This window comes from Spea bombifrons, chromosome 6 (genome assembly GCF_027358695.1).
Source record: "Spea bombifrons isolate aSpeBom1 chromosome 6, aSpeBom1.2.pri, whole genome shotgun sequence".
NCBI classification, from domain to species: Eukaryota; Metazoa; Chordata; class Amphibia; order Anura; family Pelobatidae; genus Spea; species Spea bombifrons.
In genome coordinates, this window is record NC_071092.1 from 47,468,772 (window position 1) to 47,492,336 (window position 23,565).

At 41.6% G+C, this 23,565-nt stretch overlaps 1 protein-coding gene across 1 annotated transcript; it reads left to right on the forward strand.

The window, feature by feature from the left end:
- Positions 1 to 51: 51 nt before the first annotated feature.
- LOC128500976 (interleukin-12 receptor subunit beta-2-like) lies at positions 52 to 21,819 on the forward strand. Its single transcript, XM_053470348.1, has 15 exons — positions 52 to 151; positions 5,660 to 5,941; positions 7,571 to 7,694; positions 12,193 to 12,350; positions 12,435 to 12,580; positions 13,416 to 13,560; positions 14,302 to 14,384; positions 14,659 to 14,872; positions 15,749 to 15,946; positions 16,342 to 16,443; positions 17,818 to 17,973; positions 18,606 to 18,764; positions 19,348 to 19,456; positions 20,413 to 20,503; positions 20,809 to 21,819. Exons 1-15 carry the CDS (start codon positions 52 to 54, stop codon positions 21,355 to 21,357), a joined length of 2,616 nt encoding a protein of 871 aa, XP_053326323.1. The 3' UTR covers positions 21,358 to 21,819.
- Positions 21,820 to 23,565: the final 1,746 nt, after the last annotated feature.

The following is a 23,565-nucleotide window of genomic DNA, read 5'->3' on the forward strand; positions in this document are numbered from 1 at the left end:
GCCCTGCGCTCCCCTTCTCTTCAGCTCATTGCGATCACTTCCACAACCAATATGGCTGCTCCGGACAGCGTCCTTCCCGTTACCAGGGAAACGGCTGAGATGAACAGAGACTACGATTGCAATTCACTGCCAGCAGAGGGCGCTGTGCACTGTAACTGCACAGCTACTACTCCCATCACTCACATTACATTACAACTACCCTTACTACCCACACTGAACCAACTCACACAGACTGTAATGACTCCCACTACTCCCAATACACTGCAACAACTCCCACTACTCCCAATACACTGCAACTACTCCCACTACTCCCAATACACTGCAACTACTCCCACTACTCCCAATACACCTCAACGACTCCCACTACTCCCAATACACTGCAACTACTCCCACTACTCCCAATACACTGCAACTACTCCCACTACTCCCACTACACTGCAACAACTCCCAATACACTGCAACTACTCAAGCTACTGACACTATTCCCATTACACTACAACTACCCCTACTACTCACTGTGCACTGTAACTACTACCACTACTGTAACTGCACTACAACTACCCCTACTACTCCCTGAACTTTGGACCCAGATGGCCCAGCTGGACAGCGGGCAAAAATGTTTATGTTTTGCTCTGATGATGCACATTGTTTTTGGGCTGTTTCTATTAAATATTTTTTGTGGATTTTTCGGCACGGTTCACTTTGTGGTCTCTTTGTGTTCACTTTGTGGTCTCTTTGTGTCGATGAATCTCGGGGTCACTTGCACGAGCGCGTGCAGAATATGTCGCACGTTCACAGAGTCCTTCTCTGAAACTGCTTTGAATATTGGGAAAAAACCCAACTTACACAGAAAAAAAGGTTACGCTGACGAGAAAACCGAGTGTGGGCAGCGAGAAGCAGACAAGACCCAGAAAAGGGCTTCAGCGGCTGCTCTCGTGCGAGGCTGGGGTATTCTGATCACCACGGGGGCATTAGGTTACTTCCCCTTTGGGTCATTATACAGACAGTCACCCCGGCACCGATCACCTAAAGGGCGCTAATGACATGAATGAAATCGCAATATGAATCATTCAGCATTAACCCCTGAGTGTCCCTGCTGCAGATAGGAGGGGGCCGGGGGGCATCCAGTAAGAGGGAGTCACATTATGAATACTGACGATGCCACAAAATTTACATGTCTTGCAATATTTTCTGTCCTAGATTATAAAAGAGCAGCGCACGGCGTCTGTGCCAACCACAGACAGAGAATGAACGCATGAAATTCTGCACCGGCCCTTTAAATCCACAAAAAACAGGTATGTCTAAAAATAAAAAGATTATATATATTTCATATATTTATCTACTATTTTATATATATATATATATATATATATAAAAAAAAATTATTATTGGATATATATATATAAGAAATTATTGTTAAATATTAAAATTAATTATTTAGATTATTTAATATTATTAAATAATTTATAAATATATAAAGGGGTTTAACAAAGTACAGGAAGGAAGTTTATTTCAAAGGAGGAGAACAAGAGACCGGAATCTAACACTTGAAGGCTTAGATGGTGTAGGGAAGTAGGGAAGTTTTACTTTACTGAGAGGGTGGTGGATACGTAGAACAGCCTCCCAGCAGAAGTGGTAGAGGGGTAATACAGTGAGGGGATTAAACATGCATGGGATAGACATACGGCTCCTGAATCTAAGACGAGACCAACGACTGATTAAGGTTTGAGTCTTTACCGCAGGAGAAACGGGCGACTAGAGGGACCCTTCTTTTTTTTTAGGATGCTGAGAAGTGAAAAATTACAGGTAATTGTAAAATGCCCCCTAAAATTTAGCGTGGGAATTATACCCATTTTTTTATTATTATTTATTTATTATTATTATTATTTTTTATTATTTTTTTACGGTTCCCTCCGATGAAACCAGCGCTTTAGTAAATACGGGGAAGACTCTAGAATAAATAAAATAGTAAATAAAATGTCTCGTAAAATACTTATATGTTCCCCTTCTTTAAGACAGAAAGAGGTACATATTACATGTGTGTTAATAACAGCAGATTCTGGGTTTCCATACAAACTGATGCCTTTCTGTCCTCTGACTTTAATTTCTTTAACCCGTTCTGTCCTTTATTCATTTGTTCTTTCTATAGACTCTCCTCCTTGTCTTGGAAAGTCCCAGATGGACTGTAATAGATTGTAAGCTCTTAAGAGCCGTGAGCTATTCTCCTCCTCTACCCATTCGTTGTAACAATTGATGTTATTATTTATATTTTATTGTTTTGTAAATTGCATTTTTATTGCTATTAGTAACTTCTTGTCTCCTGCATTGTAATAGCGCTCCACAATCTGCTGGCGCTGTTCATACAGAGCAAAGATCCTTCTGTCTGCAGCCTGAAGGAGACCTTAGAAGAGCTCAGTTCTGCATCCAAAGGGACCTGTTTCACTTTAGCATTTTTGAAACAACAAATATAAACATGATTCACAACAAAAATGAGCTCGATACAATAATAAGCCCCCAGTGCTGTATACAGTAATATAACCCCCAGCGCTGTATACAGTAATATAACCCCCAGCGCTGTATACAGTAATATAACCCCCAGCACTGTATACAGTAATATAACCCCCAGCGCTATATACAGTAATATAACCCCCAGCGCTGTATACAGTAATATAACCCCCAGCGCTGTATACAGTAATATAACCCCCAGTGCTGTATACAGTAATAAAACCCCCAGCGCTGTATACAGTAATATAACCCCCAGCGCTGTACACAGTAATATAACCCCCAGCGCTGTATACAGTAATATAACCCCCAGCGCTGTATACAGTAATATAACCCCCAGCGCTGTATACAGTAATATAACCCCAGCGCTGTATACAGTAATATAACCCCCAGCGCTGTATACAGTAATATAACCCCCAGCGCTGTATACAGTAATATAACCCCCAGCGCTGTATACAGTAATATAACCCCCAGCGCTGTATACAGTAATAACCCCCAACGCTGTATACAGTAATATAACCCCCCAGTGCTGTATACAGTAATACAACCCCCAGCACTGTATACAGTAATATAACCCCCAGCGCTGTACACAGTAATATTACCCCCCAGTGCTGTATACAGTAATACAACCCCCAGCACTGTATACAGTAATATAACCCCCCAGCACTGTATACAGTAATACAACCCCCAGCGCTGTATACAGTAATACAACCCCCAGCGCTGTATACAGTAATAACCCCCAACGCTGTATACAGTGATATAACCCCCAGCACTGTATACAATAATAACCCCCAGTGCTGTATACAGTAATATAACCCCCAGCGCTATATACAGTAATATCGGTCAGTGTTGACTAAAAACCTGGTTTTATAACCTTCTTTTATCTGCAGACCTGGAGCCGCCGTTGCTGTCAGTCATGTGATATTTTGGCTCAAACACCACACTGAGCTGATGCTTTATGGCGATGCTAATGAAGTCTGTTCCTCCATAGACTTTCATTAGTGAGAGAGTCCGGCTGGGTGATTAAGACTGAGCCATTCTATTGTTCCCCACAGGCAGTATGATAAGGAGTTGAGGGGTTTAGTAGATTGCAAATAAACCAATCCCGTTCCCGGGATCAAAAAATACCCTTATTATAACCCCACCCTAAAACATGACTTTTATTAATTGTTTATTAAAAGGTATAACCAAAAAAAGATTTTTAAAAACACCAGTGTCACCAGTCCTACCATAAAAGGTATACGTCACAGTGACATAAGCTGTGTAACACTAATATTAGGTAGTACATACTGTTGATGGCTGCAGTCCTAACAACAGAAATAATTCAATTATGACCAGTGACAGAGGCTAATTAAAAACTCAGACAAGTAGCCCCCCTGACATGTTTCGCTCCTCAGAGCTTCATCAGAGGTCTGGGCTAGATCGGGGGTCAGATAACAGAGCGAGAATCATACAAACGGCTGATATGCAGCTGCCTGAAAACATTATATTATGGGGCAAAAACTACAAGATTTCTGTAAATTTATTTTTAATCTGATTACTAGGAATAAGGAAATGATGGGTGCTTCGGTATAATATCTGCTGTCCTGAGATGTCACCGTTAAGATAAATTACAGATCAGTAGATTTATCAGTAAATTCAAAGCTCAAAGTATAGATTTTGGACAGAATCTGTTACTCTCTGGTATATTGCGACATCATTCTGCTATCGGCGTGGTTACGTTTCCTGTCTAATCAGATCACTTGAAAGTTTCTTTTTTTGTCATGGCAGAGATCAGATAAAAGCAGCGTATCTTTGGAACATATTCTTTAAAATTTTTAACCCACAAAAGTATTTTTTTAAGAAATAACTCATACTTTCCTAAGGTGATTGACCCCCATGTTCTGGGGATCTGTCTGGCATTGAAGTGGTTACAATGTAGTCAAAAAAACTATTTATTGGCGAATAATAATAATCTCTAAACTAATAAAAAAATATTTAGCTTTCTTGAAATCTGATTTAAAGGGGCAACATCAGCATAATGAATGAAAGACATTGAAAACACGGACCCCCGTATAGATAATTATTAATGCTCTAGTGCCACTGGTGTACTAAAATGTTTGAAGAGCCTCCTACACGCACAGGTGTTTTGGGGTGCAATCAGTGTTTTGTACGTATGACCCAGCACCCACCACCTCTGGAATGAGGGGCATCAGGGGTGGAAGGAAGGGCATTGGGGGGCATCAGGGAGGAGGAGGGTCATAAGGGGAGGATGGGGATTGGGGAAAGGGTCATTATGGGGGGGAGAGGGTCATCAGGGGAGGAAGTAAGGACATTGGAGGGAGCAGAGCATCAGGGGAAGATAGGTATTGGAGGAGAGGGGCATCAGGGGGAAAAGAGGCACTTCAGGGGAGGAAGGAGGGGTATTGGGGGAGAGGGACATCAGGAGAGGGTGGAGAGACATCAGGGAGAAAGGAGGGGTATTGGGGGGAGAGGGGCATCAGGAGAGGGGGGAGGGACATCAGGGGAGGAAGAAGGCACAGAGGGATTTTGATATTGTTCAGGTATTTTTTATTGAGTAATCTTATTCATTTATTCTGCAGATATGGAAATCCATACTTTCAAGTGGAGCTTGACGTCTGTAATTTACATATTTAATATTAAAGCTTGTACAGGTAAAGCGCGTTCTAATCGAAATGTTATGATAATTTGGAATAGATTGTATACCATATTATATCTGTCATGGCCGTGTCAGGAACCGATATCAGGGGTTAATAGTTACAAAATGTACTCAAAAACATGTCCTCTCTCTGTTGCCAGGTTGATAAAAATAATTTAAATTTAAAGATTCAGCTCTAACTGATGTTGATACAAAATTATTTTTATTACATTATTTCTGATAATGAAAATAGCATTTTTTTAATCCCTTTTGTAAATTAAAGTTATTTTGCCTTTACCTTAAACGAACTTCATAAAAACAGCTAAAAAAAATAATAATTTTATGTTACAAAGAGGTGAAACAATTCTTTTATGAATTGTCTGAGCAGGAAGAGACTGTACCATATAACAGGAAGTGGAATGTGCTATGAGTTAAAGCTTCCCCCATCTGAATGAAACACTAATGCTAATCAAAATATCCTGATATCTTTAACACACTTTTTTGCCTGTCATTTCATAGGTTTCTGGAGGCCCTCAGGAGATCTAACTATTAAACCCGCACCGGTTGCCCGGGTGGGATCTAATGTTTCCGTAATATGCGTGAAGTCAGTGAACGATTGCCACATGGCGGAAAAATTCACCTTTTCATTAGATAATGACTACAACATTCAACCGCACTGGATGAATGAGACGTCGGCCGTGCTCAGACTGTCAAACGTTACAAAGTCTTATGTTATTTATTGTTTCTTCAATTGCGTCGGCATGGCGGTCCCGGTGAACTGGGAAATATTACGTGTGGGATGTAAGTGTTTGGGCTTAAGTGGGAATTTTCAAAAGAGGGGGAAATTTCAGCTTTGGGATGTTGCTATTTCCTTACAGCAAGAAAAAAAGCAGATGAGAGGGGCCAACTGGATTTTTACAACTGGACAATCCTGTTGAGCTGGCCCTGTATAATGTATAGTTAAATGTGCAGGGACCACAGCTATACAATTAGAACGCTTACAATGGGGGCTAGTCTTTATAACCCGTTATATCCTGTATATTCCTCATATTATATATTATATACTCTCCGCCGTATAACTAATCCCGTCCTTATAACCCGTTATATCCTGTATATTCCTCATATTATATATTATATACTCTCCCCCCGTATAACTAATCCCGTCCTTATAACCCGTTATATCCCTGTATATTCCTCATATTATATATTATATACTCTCCGGCCGTATAACTAATCCCGTCCTTATAACCCGTTATATCCCTGTATATTCCTCATATTATATATTATATACTCTCCGGCCGTATAACTAATCCCGTCCTTATAACCCGTTATATCCTGTATATTCCTCATATATTATATACTCTCCCCCCGTATAACTAATCCCGTCCTTATAACCCGTTATATCCCTGTATACTCCTCATATTATATATTATATACTCTCCGGCCGTATAACTAATCCCGTCCTTATAACCCGTTATATCCCTGTATATTCCTCATATTATATATTATATACTCTCCACCCCGTATAACTAATCCCGTCCTTATAACCCGTTATATCCTGTATATTCCTCATATTATATATTATATACTCTCCCCCCGTATAACTAATCCTGTCCTTATAACCCGTTATATCCTTGTATATTCCTCATATTATATATTATATACTCTCCCCCCGTATAACTAATCCCGTCCTTATAACCCGTTATATCCTGTATATTCCTCATATTATATATTATATACTCTCCCCCCGTATAACTAATCCCGTCCTTATAACCCGTTATATCCTGTATATTCCTCATATTATATATTATATACTCTCCCCCCGTATAACTAATCCCGTCCTTATAACCCGTTATATCCCTGTATATTCCTCATATTATATATTATATACTCTCTGGCCGTATAACTAATCCCGTCCTTATAACCCGTTATATCCTGTATATTCCTCATATTATATATTATACACTCTCCCCCCGTATAACTAACCCCGTCCTTATAACCCGTTATATCCTGTATATTCCTCATATTATATATTATATACTCTCCCCCCGTATATCTAATCCTGTCCTTATAACCCGTTATATCCTGTATATTCCTCATATTATATATTATATACTCCCCCCCCCCGTATAACTAATCCCGTCCTTATAACCCGTTATATCCCTGTATATTCCTCATATTATATATTATATACTCTCCCCCCGTATATCTAATCCTGTCCTTATAACCCGTTATATCCTGTATATTCCTCATATTATATATTATATACTCTCCGGCCGTATAACTAATCCCGTCCTTATAACCCGTTATATCCTGTATATTCCTCATATTATATATTATATACTCTCCGGCCTGTATTTAGAAGCATTTATTGGATCTGACAGTCCTTGTGGGGAGTGAATTCTATCTCTTCTGGCTTTTGTCTTGAAGATCCTCCAGATCGTCCGTCCAATTTGACGTGTTTCTCTGAGGAACTGTCCGCTGTCGTGACGTGTACTTGGGACAGAGGATGGGAGACTTTCATACCCACCAGCTACTCCGCTCACATAAAAAAGTAGGTTCTCTTTTACATAAACCAAGTAGACGTCATACAGCAGGAGGATCTGCCCTGGGGGGGTCTGAGTGTCTCCGGACATGGGGCAAAAATGATTAAGAGACATCATTGTAAAAAATGGCTATAAATAATGACAGGGGCAGATTTCTTCAAACCGTGGAATGTTATAATTGAGGTCGATTATTTTGTCTCTTATTAGTTAGAAAAATAGTATAAATCAGTAATAATAAATATTTAACGTTTAAATATTTTAAATATTATGTTTTATTAAATAAATATTAAACATTTAGAATTAAAATAGTCATTTCTATTTTTTCCTGTTGATTTATGTCAGTGGGTTATGCTTAACTCTTAAAGCGCTGATTATATTTATTTTTTTTACTGATATCCACATTTAGAAAGTTCTAGAGTGGGGTGCGTGATAATTGCCGATGATTATTAACTATTGTGACGTGCAGGGTTTTGTCAGCTTCCTACTTTTTGGATACAATCTGCCGGTAGGTCGGCCCCACTCGGCCCCGTCTAGTCTGCCTGTCCATGAATTATAAAAGCATTTAATAACAATTCAACATCATGCTCTAATTTTGATGCAATATAAGGAAGTTTTACTTTACTGAGAGGGTGGTCGATAAGTGGAACAGCCTCCCAGCAGAAGAGGTAGAGGGTAGTACACTCATTAAGGTTTGAGTCTTTACAGCGATTCTGCGTTTCTATGTTTAACGACAGATTAAAGCGTTAGTAACACATGCCAAGGTATTATTTCCGGGAGCAGGTATATATCTTGTGGGCTGATCTGGCGGTTTTTATTTTTTTATATACTTTTTTGTTTTTTTGGAAATAAAAAATCTGTCATGTTCTAAGTGAAACGGGGTTTGGGTGACTTAAAATATCCTTATTATCTTACCGAGCGATCTAGAGTGGGAAGGCTTTGCATTCGGTGCCAGGAAGAACATGCGGCCTCATTTTGATTACCATGAAATTACGATTAAAAAAAGTTGGTGTCATTTAGAAACATAAATGTGCTTTTTTTTTTAGTCTGATTGTAAGCCTGCGAACCGAGCCCTGTTTCCCTAATATATATCGCTTCGTCTTAGTCTGTCTGTTCTAGTTTTGTCAGACCCTTTGAATGTAGGGACTGTAAGAAGCGCTGCGGGAATTGTTGGCGCTATATAAATAAAAGATAATTATTAATAATAACAAATAAATAATAATTAATACCTATATTCCACTCTGCCTCCAGAAATGTCCTTTACCCCCCTTATATGCCACTCTGCCCCATGATTTGCCTTTTAACCCCCTATATGCCAGAGTGGCATATACGGGTATAAGGCATTTCTGGAGGCAGAGTGGCATTTAGGGGGTGTAAGGCATATCAATGGCATAACTGGGGGGCAGGTTGGCAAACAAAGGGAAATAAAAACAAAAACATTTTTTTTTCTCAATCATAGCTTTTATTAAATATGAAAAAAATAGTTTACATGAATTAACATTTACTGGTAAAACTTTTTTCCTATAGGGTCGTCTTATATTCAGGCTTTTTCTTTTTTTTTGTTTCCCATCACATAAAGACAAATATTTTCCCTAATAGTATTTTTATATCATATACATATCAGTGTCTTTTCCCCAGACCTTATTGCACTTGGGGTACCGAGCAGGAACGTGAGCCTGCGCATCGCTAAGGGGCAGTCCGCTAGAAGGACTGCCCCTGCCCCTTTTGTCTGCCTGCCAGGAACACTGCATACCCCCCAACATTTCGAGTGACCTAACATTCACTTGGGGGACATGGTCAGACCGGGGTGAGACCACCTGCCTGCCTTCGGCCAGCTCGCCGCGCGCTAAGCTGACTTACGCTGCCTTATGGTGGCCGCATGATAGAGGTCTGTGCCGCCAACAATGCTGCAGCTTGCTGCCTCGATCGGAGAGTTACTTTAACCCACCCACGGTCCCCCCAAAAACAGGACAGCGGGGCGAAAATCAAACCGCAAAAAAAAACTGGACAGTTGGGAGGTATGACGCCGACAGATGACCTAAGGGCTGGTGCCCAACAATGCCACCAACTTGCCTCCATCACATCGGACGGCTAATTGTCTCCTTTAACCCCTTCATGACAAAGCCCCTACATGTATGGGCTCACAATGCATTGCTTTTAATGGGTTTAAGGGCAACCCATTGTCCTTAAGGGGTTCTCCGGCCATAGACTGCTGTGCACAGGTGAGCACATGCTGAAAAAATGTATACAGGTGATATAAAGGTACAGCGGTGTGTATATGGCAGGTGGCCGCATGTCTCTGGCTTACCGGCCACCTTAAAGTGCCAGGACTGGTTTCCACTGACGGTCCAGTCCTGATCTGGCATCAGACTTCTAAACGCGTTACATTGACGGGGTTACCCTTTACCCGAATCCCTGTGATTCTGCGTGAATCAGGCGGACTCATTCTCTACGGCGGAATCTCGAACGTCTGCGTGCTGCGCGATTGTGGTGAAGGTGCGAGAATCCTCATGGCTTGCAACGGTTAAACGCGTCGGCACTTTTACAACCTAATCTCCTGTATTAATATCTTTTACCTTGTGGTCACAGAAGTATCAGCCACAAAACCAGATCTGCTTTTAACACCGGTGGCTTCTTATAATTCTCCGTCGTAAATGGAGCATGTCCCAGTTACATTGTTAACGTACACGGCGGCTCCGGAAGGGGATCAACAGACACCTGAAAATATATGCATTTTCTTACCTAGATCGTGACACATTTTTGTTTCCTGGAGCTTTGGAAATCTAGCATTACCCTATTTCATTTTATATAAAGCTTTCAATAAATGAATACAATAAACTTACTATCACAATAATAATAACATGTGTATATATATATATATATACAGGGGTAGAGATACTTAATATATATTATTATAATTATTAGTATTGCCCACAACATCAATCATAATAATAATAATAATAATAATAACATATATAAATATATATATATAAATATAAAATATATATATATATATATATACAGGGGTAGAGATACTTAATATTTATTATTATAATTATTAGTATTGCCCACAACATCAATCATAATAATAATAATAATAACATATATAAATATATATATATATATAAAAAAAAATAAAAATAAAATATATATATATATATATATATATATACAGGGGTAGAGATACTTAATACGGTATTTATTATTATAAGTATTAGTATTGCCCACAACATCAATAATAATAATAATAATAATAATAATAATAACATATATAAATATATATATATAAATATACATATATATATATATCTATACAGGGGTAGAGATACTTAATATTTATTATTATAATTATTAGTATTGCCCACAACATAACTCATAATAATAATAATAACATATATATATATATATATTGCATGCCATATTAAAAGGATTTCCCCTGCATTGTTAGCACTGATTAGTTCAGTAAGAAACCAAAGACCATTAAGACTGTAAAATGATAATTAATTTACTTTTTGAATTTAACAAAAAAAAGAATTAAACATGAAATAATATTGTTATATTTTTCCTCCTGATCAGTTCAATTTTAATAGCATTTTTATCTTATTAACTAGATTGGATGGTTTTGGGTTTCTTTTTGTAATTGAACTTATCTTTTTGTTCAGTGGTTTTCTATAATTCCCTTTTAATATTCTGTTCCGTATATATTTAACAAGTAAAATAAATTGGTACTAATTTACTAGCGTTAATAGAGTTAATAGTTTGAGGTTATTGGGTAGAACGTTTTTAAAATAACTATTATTTCTTATTCATGTATTTTTATCCATAAAAATCATAGATTGTGATGACAAAAAATTCTATTATTTTTTTATTAATTTATATAGCGCTATCATATTCCGCGTGACAAGTCGTGCATCACATAATAATTTGGATTTACAGAGACAAAAAGTGAGGAGGGCCCTGCTCAAAGGAGCTTACAATCTATATACTCATACAAAGAAGAATTCCGGGGAAGGGCAGAGGAGACCCTTCTGGCAGTGCGGCCCCCGAAGAAAAGACGAAGGGGATCTGGTTCAACAGTGGCCCTTAAATGGACACATTTGGCACTTTTTTCATTTTTTTTTTTCACAGCAAAAAAAATAAAAAATATAATAACTTTTGTTATAATTGTTGCTTTTCTTGTACTCTCTGATATCGTTGATACTGATTGTGGTTTTGCATATTAGCGACAAATTAACCAACGCTTTTTATTAATAATAATCAAACTCACACGAAATCCACCAAATTGCATAAAATAAGTAAAAATGAATTCCCTCGGCCATAAAATAGACAAATAAAATACTAAGCCGCACTGTATGTGGCAACAATATAACAATTATTGATTTTTACAATTGATTCATTTCAACCGATATAAAATGCAGTGCGCTTTGTACCCACTGGGCATTAAACAGTTAATGTGTAATAATCTCCGTAATGCTTAATAACTTGGTTTATGAGACCCTCTCTTTTTAGTTTGCAGTCGTCAGAGGAACACGTGATCCTAGCAAGAGAAACTTTAAGTATCGAGTTTAACCGATCGAGGTACGAAGACTTTGCGTTTTATGTTACGGCCACGAACGCCTTGGGCCGGTCCGAGTCCGAGCCGGCGTCCGTCCTGCTGGGGGATATAGGTAAGAAAACCCGCACGCTTTATTTACGATTTCACCTCTTATATATTGGGGTAACCCCTTTACATTTATCATTATTATTTTCAGTGGTTCCCATTACACCGGAGATCGTAACCAATGGCATTTTTAACAAACTTTTCAAAGTCGTCATCCAGTGGAGGAGAGAAATCAGCGGAAACATCCGTTCCTGCGAGCTGGCGTATAGAACGCCGCACAAAGCAGACTGGATCTCGGTAAGAGACGCCTTGACGGGTGTTTGGTCCGTTCCGCTGCCGTGGATAGGGGCCTATGGTCTGGGCTGTGAGAAGGGCCAAGCAACCCCAGCAGATGTCTTCACCGGCAACAAGCAGTTGCCCATGGCTTGGGCCAGTGATGGTGCAATGGTTGGACGTTTCCTAGGCCTCATAGTAGTGGGAGGATTCACAGCCACAAGGCACACTGAAGGATCAGAGCCACTGTCGTGGGGGGCTGGGGTCTGTCCAGTGGGGGCCCCAACACCAGCCCCACCAAACCCCTTGATTTGGGAGCTTCCATTGTAATTCTGGCAGGGGGGGTCTGGCAATTTTTGTTATGACACTGGTCAGGGCTGATGGTTGGAGATAAAGTCAGAAGTTAAAGGTCAGGGCAGGTGGTTGGAGATAAAGTCAAAAGTTTAAGGTCAGGGCAGGTGGTTGGAGATAAAGTCATAAGTCAAAGGTCAGAGCAGGTGATTGGAGATAAAGTCACAAGTTAAAGGTCAGGGCAGGTGGTTGGAGATAAAGTCACAAGTTAAAGGTCAGGGCAGGTAGTTAGAGGTAAAGTTAAAAGGTAAAGGTCAGGGCGGGTAGTCGGAGATAAAGTTATAAACTAAAGGTCAGGGCAGGTAAAACCGTCTGTACATTATGATGTTTTTTATGTTTTTATAGAATTGTGTAACCTTGTAGAATGTTGGGCGCTTTCTAAAGTTCTGGGCTGTTTGTACGTTTAATAGCATATTATTTTGTTTTGTTCAGACGGCATCAGAAAAATTATAAAATTACATTTATATTTGGACAAAATTGGAAGTTTTTGGGTTTTTTTTCTTTGAAGGTTGGGGAACAGATAATCAACGTTACTAATGCGCTTTTCATGAGGGTGGTCCTGGAAGCCGAAGCATTGCGGGTCCGGTGCAGAGAGAGGAAAGGAAAAAGTTACTGGAGTGGCTGGAGTTTTCCCCAAAATATAACAGAAACAGGTCAGCCCTACCTTAAATAATGACGCTAAATGGGACGTTCTCTGATCCAAATGAATTATTATTAAGATACACAAAATCAAATCTTATATTTTTCTAAAGTTGTTTTTTTTTAGTGGAGGGACAAAACAGGCCTAGTCTGCCACAGAAATGTCATAAGTGAAATGAGATGTCATTGCTAACGTTGGTCACCAGGTGGCGCAAGAGCCCATTTTGGGAATCTACCCCTCCGAATCCTGTGAATTGTCTAAAAATATGAAATGTAATTCATGTATTTCACATGTTTTATTAATTTAGGCTTCAGTAACATTTCTTCCTAAAGTACTAAATTACGCCACGGACTATACGGGGCCAGCTCAGCCCTTTCTGCGGGAGAAGCTGATTGCAGTTGGACCTTCCTAACATGCAGTGTTCACCTCTGCTAAAAAACTCTCTGTTTAGTGAATGTGCCCCTTTTCTTTTTAGCTGCCCTGCAAACTCACTGTTCAGTAAATAAAGCCCATTTTTTCCAGCTGTTTCCCTGAGAGTCGGGGCATATATATAGAAAACCTGTGAATTCTTCAGCAGTACATCAGTGATGTAATAGTACCTTTTACCCCAGACCTATTCGGTGAAAATAACCCAACTTTCCAAGGAAGCTCATAGACCAACAACTCTACCTGTACGCTGCTGACATCTAGTGGCCAATTATGTAACGGCCACGATAAGAAATAAAACGTTAAAGAACGTTTGCTTTTTTTTCAGGGCCTTATGAGACATTCAGTGTCTGGCGGGCATTCGGTTCAGTGTCTTCCAACGGGAGCCAGAAAGTGACCATTCTTATTAAGGTGAATATTAAGAATATAGCGAGAAGAAGGGGATTCTAATAAACAAACAATGTGGTTATATTTGGGATGTTGATGTATTGCACCCTGATTTTGCCTTAACCGTTGCACTGCTGATTGGAATATGCATTTATGTATCTTGTTCCCCCATTCTGATTACGCCCTTGCTGCAAAACTTTAAGGTCAGTATTGGCTTTGCAGATGGCCGTCTGCTTTTGCAGTAGTATTGGAAAGATGGTGATAAATACATTGTGTCTCCGCATTTGTCTCGTTGCAGCCGAATCCTCCCGAGGTTCCCTGGGCGAGGCCGCTGGGATATAACATTTTCTACGAAGTCGAAAAAGTCAGGATTCCGGTTGGAATTTGCCAGACGTCCGAGGTTCAGTGCCAGGCGCTGCTGCCCAGGGGTGTGAAAACCGTCTTCGTCGTGGCTTATAACCTTCGCGGGGAGTCCGAGCCGACTCCAGTGCCAGTGCGGAGAGACAGTAACGGTGAGGGGCTTCTTACGGTGACCTCAGCCCTGAAACGTACTTCCGTTACAAATTATATGATAATCAAATCAGAACCGGCTTCAGTGCTAACAGAGCATCTCACTGGTTTAACTATACATTATACAGGGCATCTCACCGATTTAACTATACATCATACAGGGCATCTCACTGATTTAACTATACATTATACAGAGCATCTCGCTGATTTAACTATACATTATACAGGGCATCTCACTGATTTAACCATACATTATACAGGGCATCTCACTGATTTAACTATACATTATACTGGGCCAGCTCACTGATTTAACTATGCATTATACAGGGGCCGGCTCGCTGATTTAACTATACATTATACAGAGCATCTCGCTGATTTAACTATACATTGTACAGAGCATCTCGCTGATTTAACTATACATCATACAGGTCACTCATTGAACTATACATTTGCCAGGGGTAAAAAATCTGGGGTGCGAGCAAAGTATCGATCTCAAGTTTGCATCACAAAAATGTTTAGATGTTATTAATTTAGCCGTCGATGATATGAAGCACTAGACCAGGCAGCTGTTTTAATAAATGACACATTTAATGTATATAATAATATAATAATATATATAATAATCTATTAATATAATATATAATAATCTATTAATATAAAATAATATGTTAATATAATATATAATAATCTATTAATATATAATAATATGTTAATATAATATATAATAATATGTTAATATAATATATAATAATCTATTAATCTAATATATTAAATCTGTTAATATAATATATAATAATCTATATAATATATATTAATATGTTAATATAATATATGATGTTTCTTCTTGCACCAATAAGCGTTTTACCACCATATTCCAGGCTTCCCTGCCCCGCGGAATCTGACAGTAACATCCGGGCTGCAGACGTCCGTCCCCGTTCAGTGGGAGCCCCCGGAAGAGTCAGAGAACTCCCTTCTATGGTTCGTTGTACAGCGGGCCCCTGATGCTTGTGACGGGAAACCCCAAAATATTTCATGGGACATCGTACCCAAGGACCAGAAACAGTTCATCATAGAAGGTAAAGGCTTTGGTTTCCGTGACCGCCTTCCACTTCCGGGCTTTAAATCATTCCATCAGGCCAGAATCTAACTCTAGCGGGTCAGAGGCTTAGATGTGATGTAAAGAAGTTTTACTTTACTGAGAGGGTGGTAGATAAGTGGACCAGCCTCCCAGCAGAGGTGGTAGAGGCTAATACAGTGAGGGGATTTAAACATGCGCGGGATAGACATACGGCTCCTGAATCTAAGACGAGACTAACGGCCGATTAAAGCTTGAGTGATTACAGACAAAAAATGGGCAGACTAGACGGGCCGAATGGGGCCGATCTGCCGATGATATGTAAATGGCCAGACTATTTAAATGCAGTTATACAGAACTGCCGCCAAAACCTGATTTATTGCATTACAATTTCAGACAGAATAGAGGCCGGGCGGAGGGTCTCCGTTTCTCTGTTTGCAGTGTACGAGGCCGGAGTTAGTCAACCGACCATAAATTATGGATTTTCTAAAGAGTTACGTAAGTATAAAATACACATGGAAAAAAATCCTTTGGAAAAATTATATTTACACTGTGAGTAAGTGGCTGGTTGCAGAGGCCAATGTCTGGCTTAGTATCTCGCGATAGGAGTTACACTGTACCACCATCAATGTCTGCCTCTGTATATAGCTATAGGAGTTCTGCTGTACCGTATCTGTTCAGTAAATGTTATTTAATTATACGCATTTAATTTATGTATAAGTTAATAATAAATTTTTTCCGATTTCTAGTTTTTCCCAGTTGACATACAGTTAACAAATTTGTGAAATAAATATTCCTGCCAACATTAATTTTTTTTGTCGATTTCTTTACATTTTAAAGTGTGTCAGGGGGGTTACAGGATCTGCCCCGGGTACCAAATACTCTGTACGCCCCTGGCCCCTCGGACAGCCGACCCCGGCTTAGCTGGCTCCGCACCGACTAATACAATGTAGCAAGTGGCACCCGGAACATTTAAAGGGAATGCAGAGAGCCGACAGCCTCCCCTCCCAGCAGAGGGGATACAATGTAACACAATCATGGAACTTACACTCCCAGCAGAGGGGATACAATGTAACACAATCATGGAACTTACACTCCCAGCAGAGGGGATACAATGTAACACAATCATGGAACTTACACTCCCAGCAGAGGGGATACAATGTAACACAATCATTGTAACTTACACTCCCAGCAGAGGGGATACAATGTAATTCACCAATGGCTGCAGCCTCGGCCTCTTTGTATGAAGCGACCGCACCGCGAGCGAATGCCATTTAACCAAAAGAATTGGCAGCGTGTTTGGTGAGATAGAGAGGCTGCAGCCTCTGCGCTTCAACGGCACGAGGTTATCTTCCTGTTTCAGGAAGCACCTGCATTTAGTCACTAACCGCTAGTAGTAGTACATAGGAGGGAGAGCCACCCCACAAGAGCCACGTGTGCTGCAACTTACTGGGATGCGAGGGAGAAAATATAGAATCCCCATCCGGCCCCCGTTTAGTCACCCGTTTTTCCTGCTGTAAAGGCTCAGTTGTTGGTCTCGTCTTAGATTCAGGAGCCGTATGTCTTATTGTATTACTCTCTACCACTTATGCTGGGAGACTGTACCACTTATCTACCACCCTATCAGTAAAGAAAAACTTCCTTCCTCAGCCTCTTACCCTGTAGTTGTAGATTATGGTCTCGGTAGATAAACTTCTGTCCTGCAAGCGCTGCGTAAATTGTTGGGGTTATAGAAATAAAAGATAATAATAATACTTTGTTAGAACGCTTTAAATCTGTTAATTGTTATTCACTAAACTGTGGATCGTAGAAGAGATAAAAAAAAATTCCATGGTCATTCATTTCTTTTGCGCTTTATTTCTCCCCACGCAGAGCCCAGGAAAGGACCCAAAGACATCAAAGTGAAATATTCCGGAGCGGCGGCTCTGATTCGGTGGGAGGAGGTCCCGTTCTGCGATCAAAAAGGGTTTATTATTAACTACACTTTGCGTCTGAGGGAGGATCTCGGGAGATCCATCGCCCAAAACAGTAAGCGACCCTAAAAACTGTAACTAATGTGATCATTTATTAAATACCCCGACCCTCGACCCCCCCCCAGCCCCCCCGGATAAGATGTTTTTTTAATGGTCCAGCCTGCTACTTGCAGCTCTGAATATGAACACTTGGGGGAGCTATTTCTCTTTTAGGTTTTGTCTTTGAGGAACAGACCGCTGAGGTCCTGAGAGCTTAAGTGACATTTTCTTCTACGTTGGCCCAAAAAATGGTATCAATTTTTACTAAACTTGCTGCCCTTTAGCAGGAAATAATATACCGTATTTACTGGATTATAAAACGACCCCACAAACGTTTGGACCTTATTGGAAAAAAATCACAACTACTGTTTTTTCTCTCGCTCACTCTCTCTAACACGCAAAAGGGCGGAGCCTCCGCGAAAGCGCTCTTCCCCGATTGGTGTAGACACTGTCCCCGCGGTACACACGCTGGCTCCACCCCTTTTGCGGAAGTACTTCAAGAGGCCAGAATATTGGAGACGGATTTGGGGGGGGGGGTTGATTGTATTATTATGCAAATTAATCGTTTATCATTTACTGACCGGGGTGCATTAACCCTTTCATGGCTCCCTGACTGGGGAGGCAATCGATCTTCATGCAGTTTTCTAGGATTTGCGTTTAGTGCTATTATTATTCTTTTTACAGACGCCTCGGCGAGGAACTTCACATTTCAACATTTAAACCCGAATAAAATGTACAAAGTCTGTATTTCTGCATCAACGACTGCGGGGGAAGGGCCCAGAGAGACGTGCGCCCTGCTGCAGCCGGGTGAGATTTGGGTCAGCGCAGGGTGTCCGCCTGGTTCCTTTCCGGGGCGGCCTGGCAAGGGTTGTATTTTAATAAGACATCGGTGCTTTTCCCTGTAACCAACCTAAAGATTCCCGCGGGCTCCTCTGCGCGTCGGTGGAAGCGCCTGCGCGACACGGAGCCGATAGCCTAAAATCTTACTTTTGCCAGCCATGCCTGGAGTATTAAGGTGGATATAATTACCCAACTATTAGGGTAAAGGGGCAGATTCTCCGGGTCACACAGTCTGACTCTGCTTTTACGCCCAGTATGTTATAGTTGATATCCCTGCTTGAATGCTGGTGACTCCTTTAAGTGTATCTTTAAATAAAGAAGGTTGCCATGCCGACCGGTATTAGAGAACTTTGGGTAACAAACAACTCACTACATAGAATCTTTACAATGGGCTATTAAAGGGTTAATGTTTCAAGCGTGTCCGGGGCAGTAAGATGGGTATTAATAGGCCCCGTGCGGCCCCGATACTCATTGTTTGGGGGGATTAATCACACGCGTGTTAAACGTATGACCGTTGTTACGAGTGTCTCTTATCGGCATTCTCTTCCAGATAGCGGTTTGGGAGGTCACATCGAGCTGCTGCTGGGAATCGGCTCCGCGGCCGCCGCGCTCACCTCGTTCACGCTGACAGTAATGTATAAGAAGAAGATCCGGGAACGGTGCGCCTCGTCCTCCACCCCGGCCCTTCCTTATCCCTCGCAATCAGCGAGCCGGCCCCTGTATAATGTATAGATAAATCAGTGACCGGCCCCTGTTTAATGTATAGATAAATCAATGACCGGCCCTGTATAATGTATAGATAAATCAGTGACTGGCCCCCTGTATAATGTATAGATAAATCAGGGACCGGCCCCTGTATAATGTATAGATAAATCAGTGACCGGCCCCTGTATAATGTATAGATAAATCAGGGACCGGCCCCTGTATAATGTATAGATAAATCAGTGACCGGCCCCTGTATAATGTATAGATAAATCAGTGACCGGCCCCTGTATAATGTATAGATAAATCAGTGACCGGCCCCCTGTATAATGTATAGATAAATCAGTGACCGGCCCCCTGTATAATGTATAGATAAATCAGTGACCGGCCCCCTGTATAATGTATAGATAAATCAGTGACCGGCCCCCTGTATAATGTATAGATAAATCAGTGACCGGCCCCTGTATAATGTATAGATAAATCAGTGACCGGCCCCCTGTATAATGTATAGTTAAATTAATGAGCCGGCCCCTGTATAATGTATAGTTAAATCAGTGACCGGCCCCTGTATAATGTATAGTTAAATCAGTGACCGGCCCCTGTATAATGTATAGTTAAATTAATGAGCCGGCTCTGCTTTATAATAAAACCTCAAACTCCCTCACTGACTTCACCTCTGCTACTTCTACTGGAAGACCATTCCACATATCCACTACCCCTCTCTGTAAAGAAACACCGTAAAGCCCATGATCCATGACGGCTCGACCCAAAGCTTTCATCTCCTTCAGACATTTTCTTCCATTCTCTGTTTAATGAAATCCCTTGGAAGGGAAGCGGCTCCTGGGGCCCTTATTTGAAGATTAAGGGATGTTTGGCGCACACTGATTGGCTCTCCCCTCCCCTCACTTTTTAGGGTTAAAACCTTCGCCGTATCGTGGATTCCGGGATTTCTCTGCGAAGTTTACCCCCGCGTTGAAAACAGCACAGCTCTGCAGGCTTTGCAGGTAATCGTCCGCGTTGTACATCGCTCCGGAACATGGCGGCGATAAAAAAATAACGTTCTTCTCTGTAAAGGCCGGAGAGCCGTCAGTTCGGGGTTTTTCTTTGTTTTTAATCGTTTTGGATTTATTTAGCGCCAGCAGATTCCGTAGCGCTGTTACCGTAGGCGACAATAACATTAATGTACTGGGTCAGTCCTGGCTCCCGTGAGCTTACAATCTATTATATGGGCTAAGTCTTTATGAAGATGCTGTGCGTTTAACCCCCTCAAGACCGGGACGTACCTGTTAATCTATATATCTCTTTAAAGGGAATTAAGGAGGCGTCCGGCTTCGGCCCCTTCACATCGTATGGTGACCCCGAAATCGTAGAGGTGCAAGAAATTCTGGCGCCGAAACCAACAAGCCCTCCAATCCCAGCGGCGGAGCCGTCCACCAATCCACCGGAAAGCCCTCTGCTTCCGGCCCCCGCGGATGTTAAAGGGCCGGAGGAGACCCCCGGCTATCAGCCCCAGGCGGTGAAGGGGGTCCCACCGAGGAGGGATTCCTATTGCACCCCGTCGTTTATGCTGGAGGTCCAGAGAGCCGCGGGGCTGTTGGCTGCGGGAGAGGATTGTGGGAATAGAAGTGTTTTATTCCGGGACGCAGCGTCCGCCCTGAAGGGGTTGTTTTTCCGGGACGCGGAGCTGGTGGTTTCAGAGGATATCGGGGAGGACGACCTTTCAATCGTTCTCCAGGCTGACGACGCAACGGCTGCCAAGTTTTTAAGGGGTCCGCCTGATCTCTGCCTCCCTGGGGGGGCCATGGAGTTCACCGACATGGGGGGCTACTTCCCGCAAACGCTGGCAAAAGGAAATTAGGGGCCCAAAAAATAAAAAAAATGTACGACACCGGACCTTAGACTGGTCTGAAATGAACTGCACGGCCCTGGCGATGAAATGGTTAATTCCATTAACCTTTGGTCTTAACATGACTTACCGGACCGGAATCCTACAACAACAGAGTGGGGCGGAAAAAACGGGATGTGATACAACTGGGACACAACCCAAACAGTGGGAGTTTGGGTGCAAAGTGCGAAAATATTCCTGAAATCACCACTTTACACAAGAAAAAAAAACAAAAAAACTTTAGACGCTTCGATAACGGGAAGTTTTACTTTTACTGTTAAGGTGATAGATGAGTGGGACAGCCTCCCAGCAGAGGTGGTAGAGGCTACTACAGTGAGGGGATTTAAACGTGCATGGGGTAGGCAGACGGCTCCTTTGGCATGGAAAGGGTTATAATAATTGTGTCGGTGAAAGTGAAATTGGCAAAAAAAAAAAAAAAAAGATGAATAGAAACAAAATGTTTGCTGAAAGCGGCCGGAAGGAAGTGAAACTCCTGGCGAGGAGGAAGTGAGAGTGCGCGGCGTGCAGCGATACAGAGTATCTCCGCAGCCAATCAGAGGCCAGAAAACGCTCCCACTAAATCAACGCGGGGTCCCTATGCATCTCCTGCACTAAAACTAAACGGGGGGGGCGGGCAAATGCATATGGGGGGGGCACCATGGAGATTTAAAGGGGCCGCGCCGTGCATATAATAGGAGAGACGCGCGCCATTCTCAGTAGAATTCCTGGGCTTTTCTGACACCTGCTTTTCCAAACCAACTCCCACAACTCCCACTTCCAAAATTGCCATTTTTCGTATAGGGTCGGTACCAGCAAATACTGGGGTATTTTGGCCAAAAATGAGCCAAACCGCTCGCCCGCGGCCGGCAATAAATAATGACAGAATCCACCGACAGAAGAACGGGGGGCCGCGGCGTGTGACCACCGGCTGGACATCCCCGGCCGCGCACGCCGTGAACATGAACACGTAACACGCAGCCTCCCGTGTCCAGCCATTGGCTGCTTTTATGACATCCGGCGGTCTTAAAGTGCCAGCGTGACCTCGTCGGCCTCCGTCTGGCTCTTTTTGACATCATATTTACAGCCTTCAGTCATAGCAATCATCACTCCTATCATCCCCACCCAGGAGCCCCTGTAACCCTCTCCCTGATCACGCTGCGTGCTTTAAACGTTTCATCAAAACCCGGAACGTTCCCCCCTTCGCCTGGCCTGGATTTCATGCCCAGTGGAGCCGCGCATGTCCCAGGGAGTGGACCCCCGAGCCCCTCACTTTCTGTGCGTGTAGCGTGTTAACGAGTCCCGTGATGATAACGTGCTTCTGCCGGCCCGCGATTTCATTACCCTTTTTGTGTTTTTTTCACACGTTGACTTCCTCGCTGTGACACATTTCCTTCTCCGTGCGAAAAACACGCAAGATCTAAAACCCTACGTTACCCCCCCTCCCCGGCCTGCCCCCCCTGCACTTCTGTACAATAATTGCCCCTTTTGCTGCCAGTATGTTGTGGTTGATATCCCTGCTTGAATGCAGGTGACCCAATTAAGTGTATCTTTAAATAATGACAAGTCATGGTTTCTATGGCGACCGGTATTAGAGCCGTTTAGGGTGACACAATGGGCTATTAAAGGGTTCCCAGGGATGATTATTAGACCTCTGGGAAGCTGAGGCTGGTGGCAGCCTGTGGCAAAGCCAGCACAAAATAATCCAACTCCTGCCCCCCCCCCCCTAATAGGCTCCCTGAGCCAATCAGCAACCGGGAACGTCCACCATAATAATAATAATAATAGTCCTTCCCCTTTGTGGGACTCACCTGTGCTCAAGGGAAATTAACCAATGTGCAAGAAGGAAGAATCGCCATTTCTGGACTTGAAGGTCTTTCAAGACATAAAAAGTTTAAAAAAATATATATATATACAAATTAATTGTATATTTACAATTTAACTGATTTTGCTAATTTAACGTAGAAACAAAGAAAAGATACTATAAATTATTAGTATATTAATTGTTTATTAATTAGAGTTATTAATGAATTAATTATTCATACGTTTAATTTTGCATCAATATGTAACATTTATTTCAGATTTTATTAGACCTGACAAGTCTCTTTTTATGTTTAGAATTCATCTTTATTCAAAGTGTAACAAAAATGACAAAATAAATAAAAACAGATAACGAGGATAATT